This window comes from Telopea speciosissima, chromosome 7 (assembly GCF_018873765.1).
Source record: "Telopea speciosissima isolate NSW1024214 ecotype Mountain lineage chromosome 7, Tspe_v1, whole genome shotgun sequence".
NCBI lineage: Eukaryota > Viridiplantae > Streptophyta > Magnoliopsida > Proteales > Proteaceae > Telopea > Telopea speciosissima.
Window position 1 is genome coordinate 5,513,296 of NC_057922.1, and position 25,265 is coordinate 5,538,560.

Sequence of the window (25,265 nt, forward strand, 5' to 3'; positions counted from 1 at the left end):
AGGATTTTTGAGATTTTCAGGGACTGAAACAGTGGGGGAAATGAGGAGTTTAGGGTTGGAGAGAGCCAAAAATGACGAGGAAGTTGGCTTCACTCTCTCTGTTTCTCTTTTAGCACTTAAAAGATAGAATTACAGAGGGAAGGGATGAGACAGACCATAGGTTAAGAATTTAGATAACAAACGAATGGTTGGATGATAATCAATACTGGCAGGGTCGGAGCAGAGGCGGCAGCGGCGTTTTTGGACCTCCTTAGAGAAGCAGAGGCGGCGGCGGCGGCGGTGCTGCCTGGGCGAAGCAAAGGCAGTGGGGTATTTTAAGTTGAAGACGAAGGAAATGATAGTATTGTAAATTTAACTCTAATGATTTATACAAGGGTAAAATAATTTTTTTACACCAATAACTAACAACAGACTAACATTGTTAGTGTAGAAGGGATGATCTGAGTATTTTCAAATATGAAGAGATAATTTGAGTATTAACCCATTTTCAAGGGGTGTTTTTTAAATTTCTCTTATTTAAATGGTGCGATAGAGATCCCCAACTCGATACAAAAGTAGAAACTGACACCTATCGTTCTTTTCCGCTCCAACAAATTCTCACGGGAACAACCGCCTCTACAACTTTTGTTTCAGCCATTATTAAGTGGCTCTCTGTTTTAAGATTCCAAAATCAGTTAATGTCAGCCACAACTATCAAAATGTCAATTTGAGTTTTATTCGAAGAGGAGAAAATATTCACTTTCAATTGTCTGGAAATTTTATTCGTCCATGTTTATTCTCAGTGGTTCTATGGTTTAATGTAACATGAGAATTGGAGCTCGTAACTATCACGTGTGCAAGTGATGAATCAAATGGTTCTTCTTTCCCGTTGGTAAGGACTTTCGTTGTAGCCAGGTCTTTTTTTTTTGGGAGGGGCGGGGGGGTGTGTTGTGTTTGGTTTAAGGAGAAAGAGAAACAAAGTAAAATTATAAGATTATCCAAATTTTGGTTTAGGTTTGTCAAATTATCTATCCAATCTTATGATTCCCAAGATCACCCAAGAAGCGTATTATTGAAATGTCCTTAAACAACACCAGCTCTATGGTAGTTCTTCAACTGCATACAGGTGTGGCGGTCATAACAAGTCTCGAGAGAAAACTGTAGTACAAGTTTGGCACACACAATTAACTGCTTATTTGGACATTTTTATGGCAATGGTTGGGGGGGGGGGGGGGGTAAAGATGTCAAGAATATATGCAAGTGAGGGATTGCCATACAGTGGGCAATATATTTTAATAATTCACATATTTATTTTAGATAATTTGGTAAACAAAAAGATTAGGTAGGTATTTCAATTTCAATAAGTCACATCTTTATTTTGGATAATTTGGTTTAATGAAAAATTGGGTAGGTAATTTGGCTAATCGATACCCATTTTTGAGTAATTTAATAATTATTTCCAAAAAGATAATGGGGAATGTATATGAACCTTGTTTCTAATGCATCTGTATTAAGAGTCAAATTTTAAGTTCTAAATCATTAGCAAGTTAGTTTAGGCATGCCCCTTGTCCCTTTTAACTCTCTAAATTATACCCTCATATTACCCTTTTTAACTCTCTAAATTATGTTCTTTTTCCTCATCTATGCAGTTACATACTCCCATTATACATGGCTCTGTCACTTCAAATGATATTCTCTCAACTCATTAGATTCCTTTTTCTACATGTTTGCGTTACCTCAAACACTGTTCTATCAGCATATCATAAATTAGAGCTCTCTTAATTTACCTTCCATCTATTAAGTTCTCATTATCTTTACCTTCCTCAAACACTGTTCTATCATGCCACTGCTATATATATAATTACACTAATATTTTTTTAATAATATTAACCTTGTTTATATATGCTGTTTCATTATTGATCAGTTTTCTGTTCCATGCAAAATTGGTCTTATAGTTAGTCTATACATTTATTTTTTGGGTTTTAGTGGTATATACTATTCACTTCACCTATCATGCTCTAATTTTATGTTAAATGACACATTGGGTTTACCAGACCAGAGGCTGCTTCTTGGTGAGATGGTAAAAGCTGCAGGCATTGGTTTAAATCTGAGGGCAGCCACTTTGTGCAAAAAATGGTAAAATTCTGGGCTGATTACAAACCACCCCTATTGGTTCAATACAAGATTTGGTGATATGGATTTGAACACCCTGTTGATCGATGAATAAATTATTCTTGCAAGTTCATACCTTTTGGATTTATGAAAATGTTTACATGGCTTCTAAGCAATGCTCATCACAAAAGAGTGGAAAGTTCGGATAAACCAACACCCTTGAAAGAAGAACTTGCTATACTCCCAACTTTAGTAAATGGATGATTAATTTAACATACTTCTCCTGTAATATACACATGCATGACAGTAACAACTCATGGGGTTGCTGCTTTACCTTTACATCAAGGGCTAATTACAAGGTTGGGTTTTGTCCACAATAACCAGAGAAAGAATGCTCATCAATTCCATCGTTTTGCATTCTTCAACCCTTTTGACTTTGCTTTTGCTTGCTGAAATGCCATCATTTTCTGTTTCTTCCGGGCTTCCTTCTCTGCCTGTGTTTTACAAATAAAATTATAATTTCAGCATTTGCCATGTTGTCCCTCCACATAGTGTGATGCATTGGCCATTTATATCGACATTGATATTTTCCAAATAAATGAATCACATATTTACCTTTGACATTTTAGACTTGGCTTTTATTTTAGGGGCCTTCTCCTCAAGCTCCGCCTCACGTTCAAGTTCCTTTTGTCTAGCATCAAGGTTCTTTTCTAGATAATACTGTGAATTTAAAACAGATACAGGTAAGGAGATTGTAACATTGACAATAGGTCCATACAAACTTCGAGCTGATGATAATATTGTCAAAGTAATCCATGCAAAATAATCCACTAAGGGTAGTAAGAAGTAGCTAAAAATTGATTTAAGCACTATAAAGTGTGGATGAGAACATGCACTCCATGCCTGTACAGCACATGTTCTTGCAAGAGACCCAGAGTCTCTTGATGGATGAACAAGAGAGTTCTAGCAAAAGAGTCAACCTGACAAGAGACCCATTAAGTATATTGGATCTAAAATTCCCTCACTTCTCATTTCCTATCCATCCTAAAGAACGCAATAAATACAATAGAATAGCTTTTCCCATCCTTACATTCTAGAATGAAATTTCTCAAGAAGATGATGAAAAATACAATACCATAAAAGAAAATAAAATTTAGCATAATGAGACAAACTTACGTTATAGTCGCCTGCATAGTCTTGTAAATTGTTGTCCTTAACCTCCACTACTCTGTTAACTATTTGCTTTATGAAATATCGATCATGAGAAACAGTGATAACAGTTCCCTTGTATTCCGATATTGCCTCCTGTTGGAGAATCAGATTACTCGGTAATTTTCCAATATTTTCCTTATTTTCTGTGCATATTTGAATATATCAATAAGAGATTAAATAGTTTTATGGTGGGGAAAACCCAACCAGAGAAAAGAGTACCTCAAGCATCTCTTTTGATGGAATATCCAAATGGTTGGTTGGTTCATCCAATACCAGCAAGGTAGATGGCTTAACCATGAACTTGCAAAAAGCGAGTCTTGCCTACAACAGTTGGCCAAAAAGACAAAAAAATTGAGGTTTAATACCTTTAAAAGTGAAGAAAAGACAGTGCAGTACGTCAAAAGCATCAATTACAAGACAACAACTACTAAAAGGATCTGAACAAATTGGCACAAAACTCTAAATCTCAAACACAAAGGACTTCTGATACAAAACTTCCAAGCAACTAATAACTGTGAAACCAGAACTACACATACAAAGGAGAAAAGCAACTACTGGCTTCCTCTATTACACAGGTATTAGTTGACTTTCTCTATTATACAGCTACCAGTTGATATCATAGCGACCCAGTGCTGAGATTTCAAACCATATACAGGACACTCTTAAGTAGCCTCTTTCCTTTCTTCCTTTTGAAATTCATATTTAAGAACTTCAAAACATTTCCTGAGAGAAACATGAAGTGACAATCCCTATGAATACTTATCCTGGCAAGGAATGCAGAATAGATGATGACTTTATTAAATACAATGGCATGGACTTTGTCATATTCTACACATAAAAGTGTTTAGTATTTTACAGTTCTTTCAATTTTCTAGGCAATTCTCTAATGAAGCTGCTTTTGCATTTTTAGTGGAAGTTTAATTTATAAAAACATAAAGGCACACATTTCTTATAGAAGATGTGATGAGAACTTCAACTAACATCAAGAAACCAAGGAGAATATGCCTAATCAATATTCAAATGAGCACAAAGATTGATTAATTATTTCTTAATGCCATCAACTACTAAACAAAATTTAACCGGATAAATAAACCAAAGATGGGAACAGCATCGCAGTTTACAACTTTCCTTTCATATCATTTTGCTAACAAAAAGTTTAAACTAACCTAGATGGTCTTTCCTATAGAAATGAAAAAGGAAATGAGACAGGAATCAATCAGTGAGCAAGAAGAAGCAATATTTGAACACTGGTCAATCAAAGCTATTGATGCAAAAGATAGACACGCCATTCAGTTTGAGTATCAGAAGTTACCTTTTCACCACCACTCAAAAGGGAAACCTTCCTATCAAGCATGTCTGATTTGAAATTACAACGACCTAGGAGTCCTTTTATATCGTCTAGTCTCCAATCCTCCGCAACTTCTTCCACTGTTTCAAGCACTGTTTTGTCCAAATCAAGTGCTTCAGCCTAAAACCAAGAACAGAGCATTCTCAGTTGGCAATAAACTACTAAAATGAAAGACGGTGAAACTTGGATTTATGCGTTTATAACTAAAACCACCATTCTAATGACGCACCAAATAATGAAAATGCACTGGTGCTTAAAATGACCAACCTGGTTCTGCTCAAAATAGTTTGGGAGAACATTATGCTCCCCAATCAGAACCTCCCCACTTCTTGCCTTGTCCAATCCCATAATCAATTTAAGCAAGGTACTCTTTCCACATCCATTTGGGCCAATGATAGCAACTTTCTCACCCCTCTGAATATTAAGATTGGTTTTCTTAAAAAGAACCTGATAAGAAAATGCACATGGAGATACCTGAGGCCAAGACAGCACAGTAATTAAAGTAAAAAAACATAAATATATATTGTTCTTTACAATGCAAAGTACACAAACCAACCTTATCCCCATAACCAAATTCCAGGTTCTTGATTGTTACCACAGATAGTCCACTTCTTCCACGCTCAGGGAATCTGAACCTTATTTGTTTCCGCTGAAACGGTTTCTCAATTTGCTCATCTTCTTGAAGTTTTTCCAGTTTCTGTTATCACAAAGGCATTCCAGAAACTGTTTGTTTAAAGCCATTGAAGTTAAAATCAAGCAATGTAATGAAACATTACTTTACACGACAGAAAATTACAGAATCAGGTTAATGTAATACTTAGATTACACAGTACAGTGCTAAATATGAACAAGCTAGAATACCAAGAGTATCATTTCTAGCAAAGACAGCTGTGTAAGAGAAGAAAATAAGTAAATCCCAACTAATATCTAGAAAAGTTTAGTTTAGTGTTTGAGGTTACATAAGAAGCAGCAGGCACAATTTAGTGATAATAAACTCAACCAGATAATCATATTAAAAAAAAACACCTGAGTGAATAAATACACTTTCAAAGCAGGCAGTAGTTTAAATTGCATTATTGTATCAAAGCAAGGGTTGGAAAAGAAAAAGTAGCAGCCACCACATTAGCAGTATGCATACCACCATTACAAACTGACACAATTCTGAACTACTGCCATCATTTCAATTCAGTGCCTCTCTAATTTCTTTGCTACAGAAGAAAGTGGGCCTCTACTAAAGAACAAGAGTAAGATGAAAAAGATCTTTCACTTGGAAAGAATTCCATGCAATTGATTACTACTTTAAAGGACTGAGCATCGTCATGAAGAATTATTGATAAAGAAAAGACAGACTACCTAAATGATTTTCCAAACTCAGAAAGCTTCAGTTGAAAATTTATATACCACTTGCTATTCATATCGAACAATAAATTCTATAGTTAGAACTGCACATTAAATTGAAATTGGTCGAGAAGTTCATTCTTTTGGTAGAACTGAATGCCTCAGATTTCTTTTTGAGTATTCAGGAAACGAAAAAAAAAAAAAAAAAAAAGGTTCCTTCTTCTGTTATCATTTTGTTTTTCTTTCTGGGGATCTCAATATACCTTTTCTGCACTGGATGCACGGCCAGAATTTGCTCCAGCACTTAACCTACTTATCATGTCTTTGGTGTGCTCAATTTGCTTCTGCTGCTTTTCCCATGCAGCATTCTGAGCTTCTATCCAGGCTGCCTTCGCAACAACATAGTCAGAATAATTTCCCGCATATGTTCTGGATACACCCATATCAGTTTCCACAATCTTTGTACACAACTGATCAAGGAAAGCTCTGTCATGAGATATTATGACCATAGGTACGTCCTGCTTTTTCAGGTAACCTTCAAGCCACTCTATCGTGTCAAGATCAAGGTGATTAGTGGGCTCATCCAAAAGTAACAAATCAGGCGCCTGCAGGATGGAAAAAAAAACAATTTTGATTGATGAAGATAGCAATATCAACAGAAGGACAAAATGTCTTTGTTCCCCCGCCCCCTTCCGAAACATCAGTAAAAAGTTCAATATTGAAATCAATTTCTCAGAATAAACTTTGAGCGACATTAAAGCAAATAACTGGAAAGATTGAAAGAAGACCAATAAATAGTTACATAGAATAACACACAAGCATCACACTTGAGTTCTCATTTACTGCTCTAATTGTAACTCGATGATCAACACCTAAGTATTTTAATCAAACATAACAGTACCTGAAGTAGGATTTTCCCTAGCGACATCCTCATTTGCCATCCACTACTGAACGATGCAACCAACCGGTCAGAGTCTTCTGGGGAAAAACCAAGCTCGGGCATCATCTTATTAATCTTCACTTCCACCACGTCTAAATCAACGGCCTGTGCTCGCCTCTGAAGCAAATCCAATTCATCGAGAAGCCTCCCCATGAGAGTCAAGTCTTCAACCGTGTTCTCAAGCGCATTCTGGACCTTCTCTATCCTCCCAGCGACTTCCATCTCTTCCTTGAACGCACTCATGAACTCCTCTTTAACCGTCCTGCTCAGAGAAACCTCGAATTCTTGACTTAGAAACGCAATCTTCATGTTCGTTTTGGCCTTAATCACATTTCCCGAATCGGGCTCCTCTTGCCCCGTTATAATCCTCAATTGGGTCGTCTTTCCAGCACCATTAACGCCGACTAATCCTACTTTCTCCCCCTTCTTAACTTCCCAACTCACGTCCTTGAGGACAGTCACTCCTTTGTAGGTTTTACTAATATTTTCTAATCTAACGCCAGAGGAAACACTCGAAGCACCACTGTTCGAATGTTTGTTACTTCGGTTCTGCTTATTCCCATCGACCGAATTCTCCGAGAAGAGAGACTCTATATCTTCTACAGTATTGTCAGAGACAGACGTTTCGACAGCAACCGCAGAAACCCTCGGCTTTCTGCTTCTAGGGTAAAATAAGGTGCTAAGTTTAACTAACTCATCAGTTCTTCTCCTGGTCTGAATTAGTGAAGCCACAATTCGCATAGAACGAGGTCGGATACTGGTTCTTCGAGCATCTAAAAGAGCTGAACCAGTGAAGAAACTTGATCGAAGACCAACGCATTGAATCTTACTAGCTAAACCCATGTTCTCTTCTAGAACTGTAGCAGCAAGAATTCAACAGAGGCTAGTCCCAATTTCTCGACAAATGCGGGAATTGAAAATTAGAAAAATTGGGATTTTTGGAGAGCAATGAGGATTGAGAGAGTCACGGAGAAACTCTCAGTGCACTAAACACCATGGAATAACGAAGAAGATAAATATAGGTTTTCGTATTTATAGCAACGGATCTGAATTCTGAAATGAGGTTTTTCCTATTTTTGACTACAGAAGAACCCTAATTTTGGATTGAAATTACGAAAATTCCCTGTTTTATGCCATCAAGGTATTAAAGAAAACCCCGGTTCTCGCAATTTTGACAATGAGATAAGGGCATTTGTGTTGAGGAGATCTTCTTATTTTACGTGGCCGAGGGAAAAGAACATAACATGTATTAGGGTGGACCGGTGGTGGAGATAACAAGAGAGGAGAGCCGCAACGTAAGTTATTAAAAAACTTGTGTGGTGCCTCGGCCTCTCACTTTACGAATAATTATCATCTCCAATCAGAAAACGAGTTTGTTTCGATTTTGATTATATGTCGATTGGAATTTTGGATTTTATCTAGGTTAGCTCAAATCTTGGTTTTGAGGTTTATAAGTAATTTTTTTGTCCTGATTCTTATCGTGTTGTCTATTTTTTACATTTAAAACTCAATCTATGCATTAGTTTCACATACAAAATACTAAAAATATTATTTGTGGTTTTGATCCAAGTTTGCTACTGTATATTGTTTTTGGACATGGTATCGAATAAGGTTTAACCAGAATATAACTTCTTCAATATAAATGAGATTTAAGCAATCTTAGATTTATTAGAAAGTTTTATTTTAATAATTTTTCAACATATCCAAGATTGTTTAAATATGATTTATATTGAAGGAGTTATGTATCGATCAAACTTAATTTGATGTACGTAAATGCTATCAAAATCGCTCTGAATGAAAACATTTTTTGTGAACATCAAAATAAATGAATATTTTACCGCACTTTTTGTTTTTAATAATGTTTTACCATATTAAGATTTATGGAATTGAAGGTATTTGATTCTATTTGAATATTTTACCGTATTTTTAAACATCATTGAGGGTATTTGATTCAATTTGAGTATTAAATTTGACACACGGTCAAATAGATTGTTGCCTTTTTATCAATAGTTGAAAATGTCTCGTCAACTTGCCACCTCATTGACTTACATCGGCAAATTGGATACACTTACTTGATTGGGTTATGAAATATAAAAAAAAAAACATTATTAAAAATATATTTTTATAACTTTTTTATTGACGAAAAGTTGCTATTTTGTATTAATAAATTTTTGAGGAGGTAGATGTAATACAAACATGTCTAAGAATATTTCAGACACTTCATACCATATGAAGCGTAATCATTTCATTTCCATGGTGTATTATTTTTGTTAGTTGTTGGAAAAAGCAAAAATTTTTTTTGTCATATTTTAATATTTGATTATTTCTTATGATATTACTCATCAGCCCATGAAGGTATAATTAGACTAGTTCCAAGTTTTCATCACGAGTCTACCATTGTCTACCCATTTGATGATCTAACCTTTGTTTTTTATTTTTGGGATTTTTACAATTATCATTCTAAAAACTTTGATATTTATTATTACTCCTCTAAAAATTTTCAAACAATTATTACCCTCTCCTGTTGCATACTAATAACTAACTGACTCCCATCGTTACATATTCGTAACGGGGAGGATTAGTCGTGACAGTGTGCTGTTGTCACGGATTTTTTAGGATCAAAATGCCCTTTTGGGGTGGTAACTGTAAAAAACCCCCCACCCCATCACCGTCCCTTCTCCTCCTCCTCCTTCTTCTTTTTCTTCTTCGAGTGTGTTACTAGGGTGCCCATTCTCAAGAATTACATGTTCTTCCACAGGTTTCTGTACCGGAGATGAATGAGTTCTTTGATCCTTCCTCACTGGATTTTCAAGAATTACATGTTCTTGCTATTGACAATAGCCTCGTCGATCGAAAACTTATCGAACAGTTGCTCAAGATCTCCTCTTGTAAAGGTCGATTCCCAATTCATGTTATTTAATTAGACCCCGAGTCCTCGCTCTCTCTATCTCTCAATTTTTTTCCTTCAACATTCTCTTCATTTGTTGTTCTCTGAACCAACGTAGTGGAATTTCTTCAGTGACGACAGTAGATAGTGGAACGAGAGCTCTTCAATTTCTTGGATTGGATGGGGAGAAGAAGAACTCTGAGGGATTCAATATAAGAGAAGTTTCACTGAACATAATGTTGATTTATTTTTTAAAGTTCCAATTTTTATTGATTTACAGATTTTCTTACATCTTCGGTGACTTGTTTTTCAGGGTTTGAAGGTTAATATGATAATAACGGATTACAGTATGCCTGGAATGAACGGATATGAGTTGCTTAAGAAAATCAAGGTTTGATTTTTCTCTCAAGATTTCTTAACATTTCTGATCTCTTAGATTTCCACAAGAGAATGACATGCAAAAATTTCATTTCATTTTTTTATTTTATTTCGACATATTTTCCAAATAGGAATCTTTGACTTTCAGAGATATTTCAGTAGTGATTATGTCGTCGGAAAACATCTTGCCTCGAATCGATAGGTGTTTGGAGGAAGGAGTAGAGGAATTTATTGTGAAACCTATAAAGCTTTCGGACATGAAACGATTAAAAGATAGAGTTGGTGGTGGAGGTGAAGCCAATGCGAGATGGATCCAACATAGTAAAAGGAGAAAGTTGCAGAGGAGGAAGAAGAAGGAGAAGGGACGGTGATGGGGTGGGGGGTTTTTTACAATTACCATCCCAAAAGGTATTTTGGTCCTAGAAAATCCATGACAACGGCACACTATCAAGACTAACCCTCTCCGTTACAGAAATGTAACGGTAGGGGCCAATTAGTTATTAGTATGCAACAGGGGAGGGTAATAGTTGTTTGAAAGTTTTTAGGGGGTAATAGTAGATATCAAAGTTTTTAGGATGGTAATTGTAAAAACCCCTTTATTTTTTAGATACATATTCTATTGGGAAGGGAGGGAAGATGAGAACTAGGAGACATTGAACCCAAGACCTCCTGGTATGGTGGCCCAACCTTTGTTAATCGAGTAATTAATAGAATGTCTCTTATCAACCGTGTCTTAGCTTTCCTATCAGGACTGCACGGTTAATTAGTTCAATCAAAGAATTGATATAAGAATCTTGATAAAATAAAAAATACAAAAATTGATATAAGAATGTGTCCAAGTAACTATAAGTTTTTACATCAGACTGAGATCATTGCTTTGGAACCTAAACAATTTATCGCTCACATGAAAACACACGCAGAAGTTTGGATTTTTTTAAAAGATTTTCTCCATCATCAAAGACGTACCGGAATTACTAAACTCTTACTCTAATACCATATGTTAGAATTCAAGTAGAAATTGAAATAATGCGAAACCCTAGGGAGAAAGGAAATATTTGGACACACGACTTGGTCATTGGACCATGCATGTTCAAACAACCAACTAGAAACCAACTTAGCAAACAAACGTAGGAAGAGGGTTGAGAATTTTCTTCACATTTAAATATTCCTTTACTACCGGCGATATTCTTATTCTTTATCACTAAAGTATATTTTTGTAGTTTTCTCTTTTTAATAAATACAAAGTAGTAGTAAAAAATAATCAAGTCAAGTCATCCATGATATGTTGCTAGAATACGCATCGGATTAACAAATTAAAAATACGCTGATCTTTAGTAATTTACCAGAATTACCCCTACCCGACCATCGAAAACAACAGAAATCTAAGAAGGGTACCATCTTCCATAAAAATATAGATATAGAGCAGTTTTTAAAAAACCGGAAAAAATTGGGAGAATGTTCTCTGTGCTACAGTGTAGCGCACATGAGCCTGCCACTCAGGGGGCAGGGTGATCATTGTGTCAATCCCATGTATCTGGATATAGTCTACGCTGCCGCACAGAGAACACCGCCCCTTAAAAATTTTAAATAAATGGATGCGCATTTTGAAGATGTCGATGGAGTTGAAGAATTGCAATTAATTATTGAGAAAATACTTCTTTGTCTGTCTGTTTATACTTTATATATAGATCAATTTGTTCTCTGTGTAGCTTTCGTCTATAGACACGAAAAGAGAAGAGCGTAAGAGGAGGGAGGGAGGGAGGAGCACACAAATCTGATCGTGCTGTCATCAATCGTCGTTTCAGAGCTCTGTGCTTTTCGTCTTCTTCCGTTCTTTTAGTTGTTATTGAATTCGCGCTCATCGTTCACTAGCGAACCCTCGAAGACACTTTGTAGTGATCGGAAATTTGAATCCATGGAAAACCGCAAGGAGGTGACTATACTCTCTTTCTCTCTGTTTGTGGCTTTTTGCTCATAAATTCTTTGATTTTCGCCGTCGACTGAGCTTTACGGTGTGATGTGGTTTTTTACTACTCTGTTCCATTTTGAATGTTGAACTAGGAAGTTTTGTTTTGAATGGTTGGTAATCTCTTATGTGTTACTGTGCTTGTTGTCACCAAGGTCACCAAGAGATCTCTTAGGTTAGAGAACTAGTTAACCGCTTTTTGTTTTGATTTGAAATCTTTTTTTGCTGTTTTCAGATTCTACTGTTCTGAAAAAGGATTCTGTTTTCCCCTTTTAAAACATTCTATAGGGTTTATTTAGCTTTTTTTTTTTTTATGGTGAGAATAGGTCAAAGGTCGACCCTTTTTGTGTTTAATCGTTAGAGTTCATGATTAGTGGTAATTTCGTATCTGATTCTCTGCTCTGGGGGAATTCCTTTGATAGTTATTTTCTATTTTAGGGATTGGATTGATTTACGAGAAATTGTAACTGTTAAGGTTCAACTCAATATTGGATGGAATTCATAAAATGGAAGCCAAATGTTATAAGATTATAAATGAATTTCTTTGCAGAAGAATGTGGGGTGGCTATCGGTGCCGCAGTTCGGAGACTGGGAACAGAATGGGAAACTTCCGGATTACTCGATGGATTTCTCAAAAATAAGGGAGTCGAGAAAGCAAAATAAGAAGGACATCTCTAGGGCAAGTCTTGGTAACGAAGAAGAAATCAAAGCGAATCACAAGAACAAAGACCATCATCATCATCATCGAAGTGTCGATCTTTACCCCCACAGTCACTCTCCAACTGTAAGAATCATTACCAGTCATTAGCTATAGCTTGAAATTAATTATTTTGGGTCTTTTTCTTTCTTTTCGCCTAAGGGTCCGTGATGGAATTGGTTTAATGGGAAAAAAAGGTAAAAGATCAAATTAAATTTAGCATTAATGGTTATCTGTGTTGTTTCTGAATTGTGCATTATAATGATTTCTGTAGGAGACAAGGAGGAGCTTTCTCAGTTTCTTCAACTGCTGTATAAAAGCTTAATTAGAACTAGAAGAACCATTTGACAGCCTTTCGATGGCGACAAAAAAGGAAGATTAACATTTCCTTCGTTTGTTCATTCGACTCTTTTTCTTCTCTTCTTTGCAATGTTTTTTGTTTCTTCCTTTGTCATTCTCTTTCCGGAAAGAGCTATCGAATGGCATCACCTTTCCAATTCCACCATTTTTGTCTTTACTGTGTTATGCCCTGCTTTGCAGCTGTTGAAAGTTTATAAATAATAAATTTTTAAAATGGACGAGAGGAGTATTATGGGTTACTGTGTAGATTGTTAATCTTTTTTTTTAATTAACTGTTGAGAATGTCTATATGGGTCTCAACTTTTGTGAATTGATAGACTATGTGCTTAAAATTTAGGGTTAAATACACATACCCTCTAAAATGCACCTAATATTCCTCATGCTCCTTACGGTTCTGACAAGTCCACACGCATCCCCTGAAAATTTCATGTACCACCCTTACTTTACTCCCCTTAAAGTCATTTAAGTCCGCGCTAGGTGTTAAATGCTATAAAATGATCAAACTACCCTTTCTTCTATCTTTTTTTTAATTTGAAAAGATTTAATTGCCTTAACCTATTTGTTAAAATTTGAAAAGACCAAAATGCCCTCATCTTCTCCAAATCATCAGCTTCTTTTATAATGTAGATATCCAATATTACCACCACCACCATCACCATCGTCACCGCCACCCACCATTAACACTATCACCACCGTGAAGCCCCACCTCCAACTTCTCCACCTTTACCAATTCCACCACCGAGTCCCCCTCCTTTGCCTATTCCTCAACCAACGCCGCCGACCTTACCATTGAAATTCAGGCAGCCATTAAACCTGAATTTTGAGTTAAAAAACCAGAATCTAGGTGTGGGGAGCTCTCTCCCAAACAAAAAATATTCAATTAGAGAGAATCTGTTCTTAGAAATTGAATTGCCACATGAATTTCTAATTCTTGAACTATTTCAGATACATGCAACCAAAACAATATCAATTTCTTGATCAAAAATTTATTTATTGACTATGTCATGAAATCAATTCAAAATTGAAATAGAAATCAATCCAAATCAGCCCTAAGTCAAAACTCCTTAGCAATAGATCATGGAAGGAGGTTACTCAGCCATTTATAGGCGATTAGGGAGTCCTACAGGCAATGGCGTGAGTTCTTAGGAAAGGAAGTTCTCTCAGCATGAGTTTAGGTGATTAGGAGTCTTTTTAGCGTTAGGGATAAGCTCCCCAACCCATTACGCCTCGTCAGGCTGGATTGGCACGTTATTTTAGGGCGGTTAGGGCCATTTTGCTACATTTTCGAGAGGTGACTCCACCGTCTTATTCGGATTAGTCATTGTGGCCGTGTTGGGCTGTTATTAAGATCGGGTCGCTACTAAGGCTAAGTTGGTCAAGGACCGACCTTGTCCTTCAGGGGGGCGACCTCGTTTCTTATTTGTTCCTCATTCTCTCCGTCTTCACCCTGAAGGAATACACATGTCATCTTTCTATTAGGGGATGGTTTTATGATGTATCAGCACGCTTGAGCTCGCCACATTCCAGTCTATGTACAGAACAAAGCTGTAGCTGAAACAAGGTCCTGACTCTCCAGCAAATTCCACAAATATCCTTTCTGGTCCTCTCACGCCCACCCAGCCACCGCTTCGATCCCTTTTTCGATGAAACTAAAAGCAGTTGCACACCACAATAGAAATTATGGGTTTTGGAAAGTTCCTAGTTCTCGTTTCAGTGTAGCATGGATAAGAGAAATTGAGATCGGAATTTGTCGGAAATGGCCGAAACTTGCCGGAAGTTTCTTCTAGTGGCCGGTTATCAAAGTTTGATTCCATAATACGATGGGTACGTGGTAGTTACTAAAATAACAATTGCACTAATGGGTGTGGGATAACCAACTTTCACCAAAACCAATACAAAAGCCAATACTCCCACCAATGAAACACAAATTTAATCGTAGTCTTTTTTTTGTAAGAAAATTAATCGTAATCGCAACAGCCAAAAAATCCAACCATCAAGGCATCAACAACTCTTTTTTATTAATGAATTAAGTGTTGGCTAACTTCGAAATTATTAGATGGGAGAAAGTCGTGGTCATTTCGCATGCCCTGTGTCTGGGTTTAGGGTGGTGCATCACACGCGTCTAGGTATCCTTCTCTTTCCCTTATTAAGAAATAAATCTGACGGTTTGACCCAAATCCGATCGATGGAATGTAATTGACGAAATGTGTTAATCTTCCCGTAAGTTTTTTTTGGGTCTATCCTAATCTAAGCTACGAGTTTCTTGAATTTTTATCCTCCCAAGTGTATCGTCAATGCATTCCCACATTCCCTAAATCCAATGTGTTCTTTCTCTCTTCCTCACCCTCAAACTCTCTTATTACTATATCTACTACTATCTTCTGCAATGCCACATTTAAGGGTGCAAGTTTAGGCCTGAATGCTTGAGCCCGCCCTGAACTTGAATAGGGGCATAGGGCTAGGGTGGGCCGGGCTAGGGTTGAGGCCTGAGTCTGAGCCTGGCCCGGTCCAACCCGACCCTGTCTTCTTCTTACTCTTCCTCTAGAGCCACCTCGATCTGGGATTTCACTCAACTCGTTTCATATGGGTAAATGCTTCCAATCGGGTTTGCTTAATGGGTCATTTTGCTTGAAGTAAAGCAAACATTTAACAGCCATTAGATTGATATTCGCCACATGGCACTCACTGGAGGCCGCACCACCAATGCACCGCCAGATTGTGCACTACAGAGGATTTTTATCCACCCAAGTCCCCAAACAGGCAAGGGCAACATGAGTTGGTTTACTTTATTTTTAGTAGCTTTCAGTTTTGGTCTCGTCAAGTTTCTTTTTTTTTTTTTTTGGTAGAAAGATCTCAAGTTGCAGTCTTATTTCCAGTGGTTAGTGGTTACTTAAGCCTGATATCCCGGGCATGATATTAATTAATTATTTCAATAATCTGGTTTTTGCTATTGGATGTAAGATCATATAATCATGTCAATTTTGATCTAGCTGCAGTTGCTGCAGCCAAGTTCCCTTAAGCCACTTATAAAAGCAGGATTAGATGTGTGACCTATGCCACAACTATGTCAGGTAAATCAGAGAGGTATATTAGAATCAGCCTTAGTTTTGTGACCCTAGCCCCTGTAAAATTAGAGAACCAAAACTAAACTTTATCTCAGTCACTTTTTCCACCATCAAATTCAAACTCAAGCAACACAGCATCCAATATCAATCCTCCATGAAATTGATTGCCAAGATATTGTGTGCAAATGATATCACTTGTTCTCACACTGTTTTAGAGACATTTTTCTGTCCTCAATTCAAACAAAATCCACCCAAGAAAGAGATGCATTCATTCATTATGAGACTGAATTTTTTTGCTCTATACATTGACAAATGCATGGTGGCAACTTGTTACATAAAGAAGATACACACAGAAACCATATCCTGGAGGAGGGTTGTGTGTTAATCACTTTGAGATGACCTTCATGAAACGATTTAGTGAAGAAAACAAATTCATGGCTCTAACCAACATCGAAGGGCCCTTCTCTGACTCATCCACGTCACCAAATATAATCTGTATAAGAATGAGTCCAAAGAAGTACAGTTATTGGACACAATAATCAGAGTGGTCAAACAACTAGCTTTCTATCTAGCCAACGTGTTTTCTTCCAACTTCCTCCCAATGTATATTTTTATTTTGTTTTATTTATTTATTATTATTATTTTTTTGGAGGGGGGGGGTTGCAGTGGGAGGTGTAAGTGAGTCGCTCTAGAGTGCCTACTCGAATAGTTATTGTTCATTTCATGTTTTTTGGCTTTGGCATCTCTAGGTTTTAAACCACAAGTACAGTCTCTCATCAGAATCATCATAGATCTCCTTTAAGTTCAATATGAGAGCATTTAATTGAGGACTTAAAAAATGATAAGTCTTACCTAAAAGAACCTGTAGCCCAAATATTGACTTGAATTCAATATATGGCACTGTTTCGGACAGCCATAGAGAATGTCCAGAAAGTGGATGCTAATTATATTTATTCTTTTATTTTTTACTTTACACCATGGGATGAGACCTAGGTCAGATGCTACGATCATCAAATGTGGTGTTTTAATGGGACTCACTACCTCCAGCAGCAAGTGCCTAATATAGTTTGCAATTATCAGTAACTAACCTCAATTTCTTCTGCATCAGGGCGGCTGATTTGTTCTTTGGCCAGCAAATATCGATTTGGTCTCACCTTATCATCAGAGAACACCTTCCACAATCTGGAAGAGAATCAGAAAAGAGAGAATCTGAGGCAGAATTCTTGATTATTAACTCCCCCCACCTCAAAGACAAAAGTAAAATAATAGAGTTTTAAGGAAGAGGAAAATCAACAACTCCTCACCCTGGATAACATCTAAACACTGCACCCGCGGGCAAAGGTCTCATCGAGTATACCACAGTAAAAGTGCTGTGCAGTACATCATAAATAGTTTAGTATTGTAACATGGTCAAAGAATACTTACGATTGATTTGTTCCATAGTACTAAAATCACATAATATAATATAGGTAATTTGTTGCTTATTTTTATTAAGAGAATATTTTCTAATCCGTATTTGAAATGAGTCCCTTTAGGCCCAACATTAATTGCAACCTGCATCGTCGCTTGATGCTGCGAACGATGTTTTTGCTGCTGATAAGCATTTTAAATACCCAAATTATTAAAAATGGGTTTTCAGCTTTAAAATCCAATGTAATCGCACATCATGACATAATCCATCTAGAGTCGTACAAATCTGATATCTGATACTATTTTTGGGTTTGATGATACCTCCCTTAACAGACCTTAATAATTTCACCTCAATTGGAGCTTTGTTTGATGGGTTTTCTTTATTTGGGCCTGGAGGGATTCAATTCTGTCCGGCATCAGTGGTCCACTTGTGAGAAACAGGCAATCTATTTGGATGTTTATAAAGAGGACGAAGCTCTACATTTACAAAGTGAAACTAGAGAACTTGACAAATTTTCCAGTAGAATCATTGCCAGATAAGTCATAAGCTAAAGACACAGGGTGCTGAAGATGAGGAGGGTTTGATAATTGAAGCTTGAAGAGCAAAGATATACAAGAGAGGGTATAGGTTTCAATACAAAAGTGACTGAATATCTTGATTATATATTTCTTGCATGCAACCTTGTTTTTTCTTTAGGATCATGATTCATGCATGGAAACAAATGGAAAATAAAAGAATATGTATATTATGAGAGACTTAGATAGAAACTTCGTATGTAATCCAAGTCCAATTTCCAGTGAACAAATATGGATGGCAATTTTGCATCCAAAAGAAGGGAAGTTCATCAACGGTACCTTAAAAAATACCGACGCAGTTTCCGAACATTAAAACCAACTCCTACATCTTCACTGATCAGACGTGGGTTCCACATGATGAGAGGCCTTGGCTAGAAAGAGAATAATCAGGAACTAAGGGTAAGGAAAATCACCATTGTTAGCCTGAAAACATTGTCATAGGATAACTTCACTGATATGCATTAGAAAAAAGTAATATCTTTACTATCTAGATCTAGTCTGCACGGATAATGCTAATCACATTCCATTCATAGTAGTCAAGACGATTACGCGACCCAAGGCATTGGAGGGGCCGCTTAGATGCCCTAGGAGACAAGGCTTCTGCCTAAGCATCACCTAGGCACCCTAGGCTTGCAGTATTTATTATATAGCATTGATAATTTTATACAACATAGAAGCCATGTCAATGCAATATGGTATATTTATACTAGTATTGCCCTATTATGAGAAATTCAGCATATAATAAACATTATGTAGAATATGATATATAAACATTCAACAAAAAACAAAGCAATAAACATAAATCAACATTAACTTGTGAAATATCAAAAAAACTGATAATATAAGGAATCATGTCACAAGGCGACGCCAAGGAGCCTGGATGCCTACACACCCTTGACAACTATGATTCCATTGTTTATTTCGTAGATTACACCTCAGGTCAATTAGTTGTTGGGGCCAGGCCCTGCAGCGTTCTCAGGATAGAAAGTGACAACCTCAGCAAAAAATTTAACTCAATTTTGGTACCAAAAGATAGAGATCAGGTCCAACCTAGTCACTAAAGCCAGGGTATGGCCTCTTTGTGTGGTTGAGCAATGTTTTAAATGTACCAAAAGATAGAGATCAGGTCCAATTGTGTGAGGCCTACAATTTTTTCCAACGCAACCAGGGTATGGCCTCTTTGTAACCCATCCCCGACCATAACCTTAATCCAATCTTGGTCATACCAGACCCAACTCCTTAGGGCTGGGCCAGAGCAAGCCCCACATTAGAGAATTATTTAAAAAGATTCCTTACGATTCCTTTATTTTCTGCACCAGGTCAGTGTCATTGACAGAAATGTGATAATGTTAGCTAGGGGTGATTTGTGTTTCAATTGTATTGCCCAAAGTGTAATTGTATTTGTTGGTTCAGAATCTAATTAGAAGCAGTTTTGGTTTGATACTTAAATACCTGTTTGGCGTTAGTCATACTGTAAGTTTGAACTGTGTTTCTCAAAGATCTATATAGGATTGTACTCAAGAAATTTCTTAGAGTTGAATGAATTTTTTCCGGAAATGTTGAATGAAGTTGGATTAGAGTCAAAAGAGCTACTAAATGCAGACACATGTACTCAAGGCAGAGAAGGTGCTTCCTTCTTAAGTGGATTCCTAAGTTCTCTTTTTTACCTCCTCTAATTTTTTTATTACAGTTTACAGCATAATTTGCAACCAGCTATCCTTCCCATACTACATCAAATCCCCTGCACCTGAGAGCCAGACCTTTTAAAGCATTCAATAACATCTTTCAATCCTTCAATCCCAGCCCATAGAAAACACATTAAAACCCCACCGATTTGTTGCTTTTTCTTTTTCCATCTATCTCTGTTCACAAATTAAATACATCACAGCACCATAAAATCTTCCGAATCCTGTCTTTTTCAACTTCGTTATCTATTTATGCCTTCCACCTGCCAAATAAGAACCCAAAAGGACTTAAGACCACTTCCCCCCCCCCCCCTCCAAAAAAAAAAAAAAATCTTACTGCTACTTGAATTCCTAATTTCACCAATAATGTAGCCTTTTTCTCTCCGAAACGACCTAGCATTTTTGTAAAGTATTGTAGACACCTCATCCCACACCACAAGGGAAGTTTCCTTTGGGTTTTACCATAGCAATTTTATCTTCAAAATAAAGGATTTGAGCTTAAAGAAGCATAGAACTTAATCCCCAACCACATAACAGTAAACACCTGCTTGAAAAGAAAATATATATTGTCAAACAAAGGAATGAGGAGGTCAGGCAGTTACAGGATCATCTGAGAGATTGGATGCAATTCTTTCTACATATTCCAGCATCTGATAATCAGGAACCACCATAACCACGAGTTCGTCTCCATCTTCCACAGGCTTTCGGTCACTCAAGCTGCACAAGAAAGAACAGAAGGATTCAATACCAAATAAGCCTAGCAAGTTGGCAAACCCAGACAAAAGCCATCAGACTTTGCATTAAGAAAAGTATCCAATTTTTCATGAGCTGATCTCTTCATGTGCATATTGGAGTATATATATATATATCTAACTGCCCATATTGAAATTGAATTCTTCTGGTAGAACCCTACTAGTAAGACATGAATATCTAGATACAACTGAAAGCCAGTTGATATTGATTGATGAGTAGAGTAAGATTTTAACATCTGTTGTGTCAGAAGAACACAAAGTATCAAAACAAGAAGAAAATAAAAAACATTGTTTGTGAATTGGCTTTCAGTAATGTCAAATGGATCTTTTTTTTTTAACTGGTGATATGGTGTTGTCAACATGTGTTGATACTGACATGCTATAGTACTTTTACACGACACTTTTAGATGGCTTTTTTCTCCTTTCTTCCCCCCCCCCCCCCCAAACCAAATAAAACTATAATTTTATTGATAAAGCCACAACTGATATAAAAATGATGCAGGATGCTTCAACAAAATCAAGCAAAATACCAGAATAGGGTCTACAAAAGAAACCCTAAGGTAGATCCAGTTGAATCCATTTGGTAGTACTGTGAGGTGGATGATGCGTCTGATGAATAAGAATGAAAAAATGACCAAGGATTAAAGCAGTTTACCTTAGGGTAATTCCTAGAAACTCGAATCACGCTTTCTTGTGTATTTAGCATTGATATTATTTCATGAAACCTAAGATGAAAGGGTATAACAAGTACCCATTCAGACTAGCATGATTTGAAGTTTTAAGGGTGTGCTTAGGCCAGAAGAAAATTCTCTCCAATTCTTGGAATCTTCAGCAGGTTTCTTGGTTGTTTCTAGCAATTGACTCATTTGGCTAGATCTTTGAAGGTTATACTATGCAGTGGTAGAACAAATCAATATCTAATGTAAGATTCATCAAACAGTGCAAGAGTTCCAGCAGTTCAACAAGAAAAAGCAAAGTCAAATGGCATCCCCAGCCTCCCTTAATATCACTTATGCGTAATCTTTATTCAACTTGGATACCCCTCTGACTAACTTAAACACTTTGGCCTTGCCTAGGAAAATCCATAACTACTCAACCCCGATATCCACTTTAGATGAATGAATAAACTACAAAGAAAAGTCATCCTGTGCTTCGTGAAGCACATTAATATGCTCTCCTTTTCTGTCTGAACCATAAGAAGGTTCCTTCTGGAATCATTGACACCAAGTGGAACCCAAGAATCATTATATGAAGAACAGCTCTGCTTGTGAGGCTCATAAGAAAATGCTCACATCATTCCCTTGGAGTAGGAAATTTGTCCTGAGTTCTGCCCCCCTACAAAACAAAAATTTACCGAGTAGGGACGACAAGGCAGGGCCAGATCTGACCCATTAAGAGCATTTCTCAACCCAGACCCAATTTGCCCTGTAAACATGCATGGGGATCACCAGTTTCATAAGGAAAATGGCGCAGGGCCCCTACAAGTTGATCCACCCCCCCCAACCCCCCCCCCCCCAAAAAAAAAACCAGATAATTTTTTTTAAAAATCTGACCCAAACCCGATCTTGGTCACACTAGCCCAAATCCATTAGGGATGGACTGGGACAGGACCTCTGTTTAACTAGACCCATAGCCATCCCTAGTACTATAACCATGGCCGACATTGTATGAGGCATTGATCATCTGAAAACTACAGTTGCTTCACATGAAACTATCCTACTCATAAAAACCTAGCTACTGATACATCTTGAGGTCCATAATTAGGCCTAAACTGCTGTAAAGTTTTGGACAGCAGCCTGCATTCTAACTCATCCAGGTTTGCATCATACTGTAAGTTGTAGATGAAACGAAGTCATCACTAATATTAGTAGAAATCAAATCACCCATTAATCCCTTGGAGGAAAGACCATTTAAACATTGGTGATTACCTTGAGAATCCAAAGGCTGCATCTTTCCATCGATATTTCAGGAGGGCAGCTGCTCCAGCATCCGGGAATATAGCTTTTACTCTCTACAAAGGACACTAGCATGTCAGAACTTCATTAGAGAATCAGAAACAGCCAGCATTTGGAGGTACTAATCCATGACTGCTCTCAACTTGATTCTCTCTCTCTCTCAATAAAGAAGCCAAACATAACGACCATTAACAACTAGGATTTAGTCCACATAGAAAACTACCAAAAGCCACGATATAGAAAACAAGGAAAGAAACTGGACAAAAAAGATGATACTTCATAAACTAAAGCAGCACTTCTTCCAAACCTGACATTCTGTTTCTTCTATAAGTGTATCCAAGAAAATCCTTGATAATTCCCAGAGCTCACCTTGGGCTCCTTCATCATCAAGAAACTGCAATTGGGGGATCAAAAGCTCAACCTGCAAAAACATCAATAAAATAAGAAAGAGAAGTTAATGGTTTCCAGGTTTATAAGTCATGCCACAGAAAGTTCAGACATCAAACAGTTCATGTAAGTGCTGATAGGTCATGGATTGAAAATTCCTCAATACCTTTGAACTACTGATTGTGTCAAGGATAGGTTTACCCAGTGGCAAAGAATTTTTGCAAACAAAAAGAAAAAAAAATGCTAAGTATATAAGAGGAAGATAATATGGAATGGTGGAATGCAATGGTTGCACAGAAAGGTTCAAACACAAAACTCTGGAGGGAAACCAAGCCATTTCTGACAGATACTTGATGAGGCAAGAAGTTGGCTGAACTTTCAAATTACATTCGTTGAAACACATTATCTTGATGGTCATGGGAAATGTCTAATGAATCATGATATGAGCAAGTTGCCAACAAACAAAGTAAGTGTACATGGTGAAGATGCATGGAGTCAGCCAAGTACTATAATATAGAATCTTATGAAGTTTGTATCAAGACAATCAAACAGTACATGATATCCCGAACTGAAAGACAGTGCAAGGAGGATAGGTAGCAGAATTTCATCCATGGTTTAGTTTATATTTGTGCCACTTAAATACACCCATCAGTATCATTCCATCAATTGGTTTAAGTAGATCACTCATACAACGAAGAGAATATAGTTATGCCAAACTTTGTCTTGGTTGAAGGACAGGGATTTACAATGGCTCTCATTCCTCCAGAAGATAAGAACAGGGCACTTGCTTGACTAGATTGTCGGACTGCACCATCCAAGTCAGATGGTAAGCAACTGAAAAACATACAGAAACCATTAGCATCTTTCTTCGAAGTTCTGCCAACGTATAAAGCATCATACACATCTAAATCAAACCCACAAAAGAGGAACTGCAAATCGTCCAACTGTCTACAGATTACACCTGTAAATTCCTGAACCACTCTTGAGTCTCTTTCTTCGTTTGCTTTATTACGAGATAAGCATGTTTTCTTTTTAATAAATCATTACGGATGATTATTTGATATCAATTGAATAGAATCATTATCTGTAAATTAAACAAAATTTTGCATCTGCAAACATTCACGCAAAACTGATTCTTCTTTTTTCCATTTACATGTTACAGTTGCTTCTACTTTGTTCTTTTCAAGATGTTGAAGTGAAATGGTAAATAAACTCCGTATGGTTGTGCACATTTGCATTGAACTGAACTTAATTCACCTACATGAAGGTCTGATTCCAGAATATGAAAAATTAAGAAGAAACCTGTCATCTTCTTCTTCTTGAGCTGGTTTTTGGTCCTCTAATAGAAGAGGTGCACTGCTATCTGGATTGCCTGGGCTCTCATCACCTTGGAATTTCTCAAACTTCGCACAGGTGCGCAAGTTATTACGAGCTCTACGCAGTCCGATTCCGCAGGCCACACAAACGGTCGAGGGGGCATTGACAGAAAAGGAGAAGAGGTTCCTACTACCGCCGCCGGAAGAGGTGGCGCTGGACGGAGAGCAGAAAGGAAGCCGAGAAGTCATAAGTAGCGCTCTTGTTCTGCTCTGCGTTGCTCAGACACCGGTTTCCGTTTTCATTAGTTTCGACTTTCGCAGTTGTTACTTAAAGAGAGTATCTTATCACTTTATTATGTGTTCTTTCTTTTTTGATAAAAACTTTAGGGTTTTTAACAAATTCCTCTCGAAAATGCCCATTTGTCCCAAATGCCCCTCTACAATTTTTTTTAATTGTAAACTTTTCCCTACTTTCAAAATAATGTAGCACTTAGGTCCAAACCGTTAATTTGAGATGTTAGACGTTAGTTTCAAGGAATCCAATTACCAAAATACCCTTCTAATATAAAACCACCAAAATTAAAGAATAAAATAACCATATTACCCACATTTTCCCCAAATGGTTTAGGGTTTGAAACTAAAAATCAAACCCTACAACATTTGGGGAAAATGAACCCTAAAATCAAACCTCCAAAACACACAGGATGGGGATTTAGATTAGTCATTTGTCAAATTTGAGGGTCTAACTCAATCAAATACATGTTTTGTCTTGACATGCATCTCATGTATGTCCAATATGTTAGATAATATGTGCACTCTTGACTCTTAAGTCTAAGCATGAACAAAGAAAATGAACAAGTCAAATTTGTCTTGTGATTTTCAAAAACGTCACCCTCATTTGT

The 25,265-nt window shown here is 37.0% G+C and overlaps 3 protein-coding genes across 3 annotated transcripts; 1 reads left to right on the forward strand and 2 right to left on the reverse strand.

Moving 5' to 3' along the window:
- Nucleotides 1-2,131: 2,131 nt before the first annotated feature.
- LOC122667416 (two-component response regulator ARR5-like) lies at nucleotides 2,132-12,066 on the forward strand. The gene is made up of 6 exons (XM_043863682.1): nucleotides 2,132-2,283; nucleotides 9,743-9,823; nucleotides 9,949-10,037; nucleotides 10,130-10,207; nucleotides 10,326-10,496; nucleotides 11,917-12,066. The coding sequence occupies exons 1-6, from the start codon at nucleotides 2,199-2,201 to the stop codon at nucleotides 12,064-12,066; spliced, it is 654 nt and encodes a 217-aa protein (XP_043719617.1). The 5' UTR covers nucleotides 2,132-2,198.
- LOC122669362 (ABC transporter F family member 5) lies at nucleotides 2,175-7,897 on the reverse strand. The gene is made up of 9 exons (XM_043866112.1): nucleotides 6,891-7,897; nucleotides 6,253-6,594; nucleotides 5,208-5,348; nucleotides 4,919-5,098; nucleotides 4,616-4,771; nucleotides 3,523-3,624; nucleotides 3,268-3,396; nucleotides 2,707-2,811; nucleotides 2,175-2,585 (listed from the first exon to the last, which is right to left on the reverse strand). Exons 1-9 carry the CDS (start codon nucleotides 7,770-7,772, stop codon nucleotides 2,490-2,492), a joined length of 2,133 nt encoding a protein of 710 aa, XP_043722047.1. The 5' UTR covers nucleotides 7,773-7,897; the 3' UTR covers nucleotides 2,175-2,489.
- Nucleotides 12,067-16,419: 4,353 nt separating the features above from the next.
- LOC122666810 lies at nucleotides 16,420-24,668 on the reverse strand. The gene is made up of 9 exons (XM_043862883.1): nucleotides 24,350-24,668; nucleotides 23,794-23,881; nucleotides 22,968-23,081; nucleotides 22,634-22,716; nucleotides 20,556-20,670; nucleotides 18,548-18,639; nucleotides 17,587-17,652; nucleotides 17,371-17,464; nucleotides 16,420-16,775 (listed from the first exon to the last, which is right to left on the reverse strand). The coding sequence occupies exons 1-9, from the start codon at nucleotides 24,610-24,612 to the stop codon at nucleotides 16,668-16,670; spliced, it is 1,023 nt and encodes a 340-aa protein (XP_043718818.1). The 5' UTR covers nucleotides 24,613-24,668; the 3' UTR covers nucleotides 16,420-16,667.
- Nucleotides 24,669-25,265: the final 597 nt, after the last annotated feature.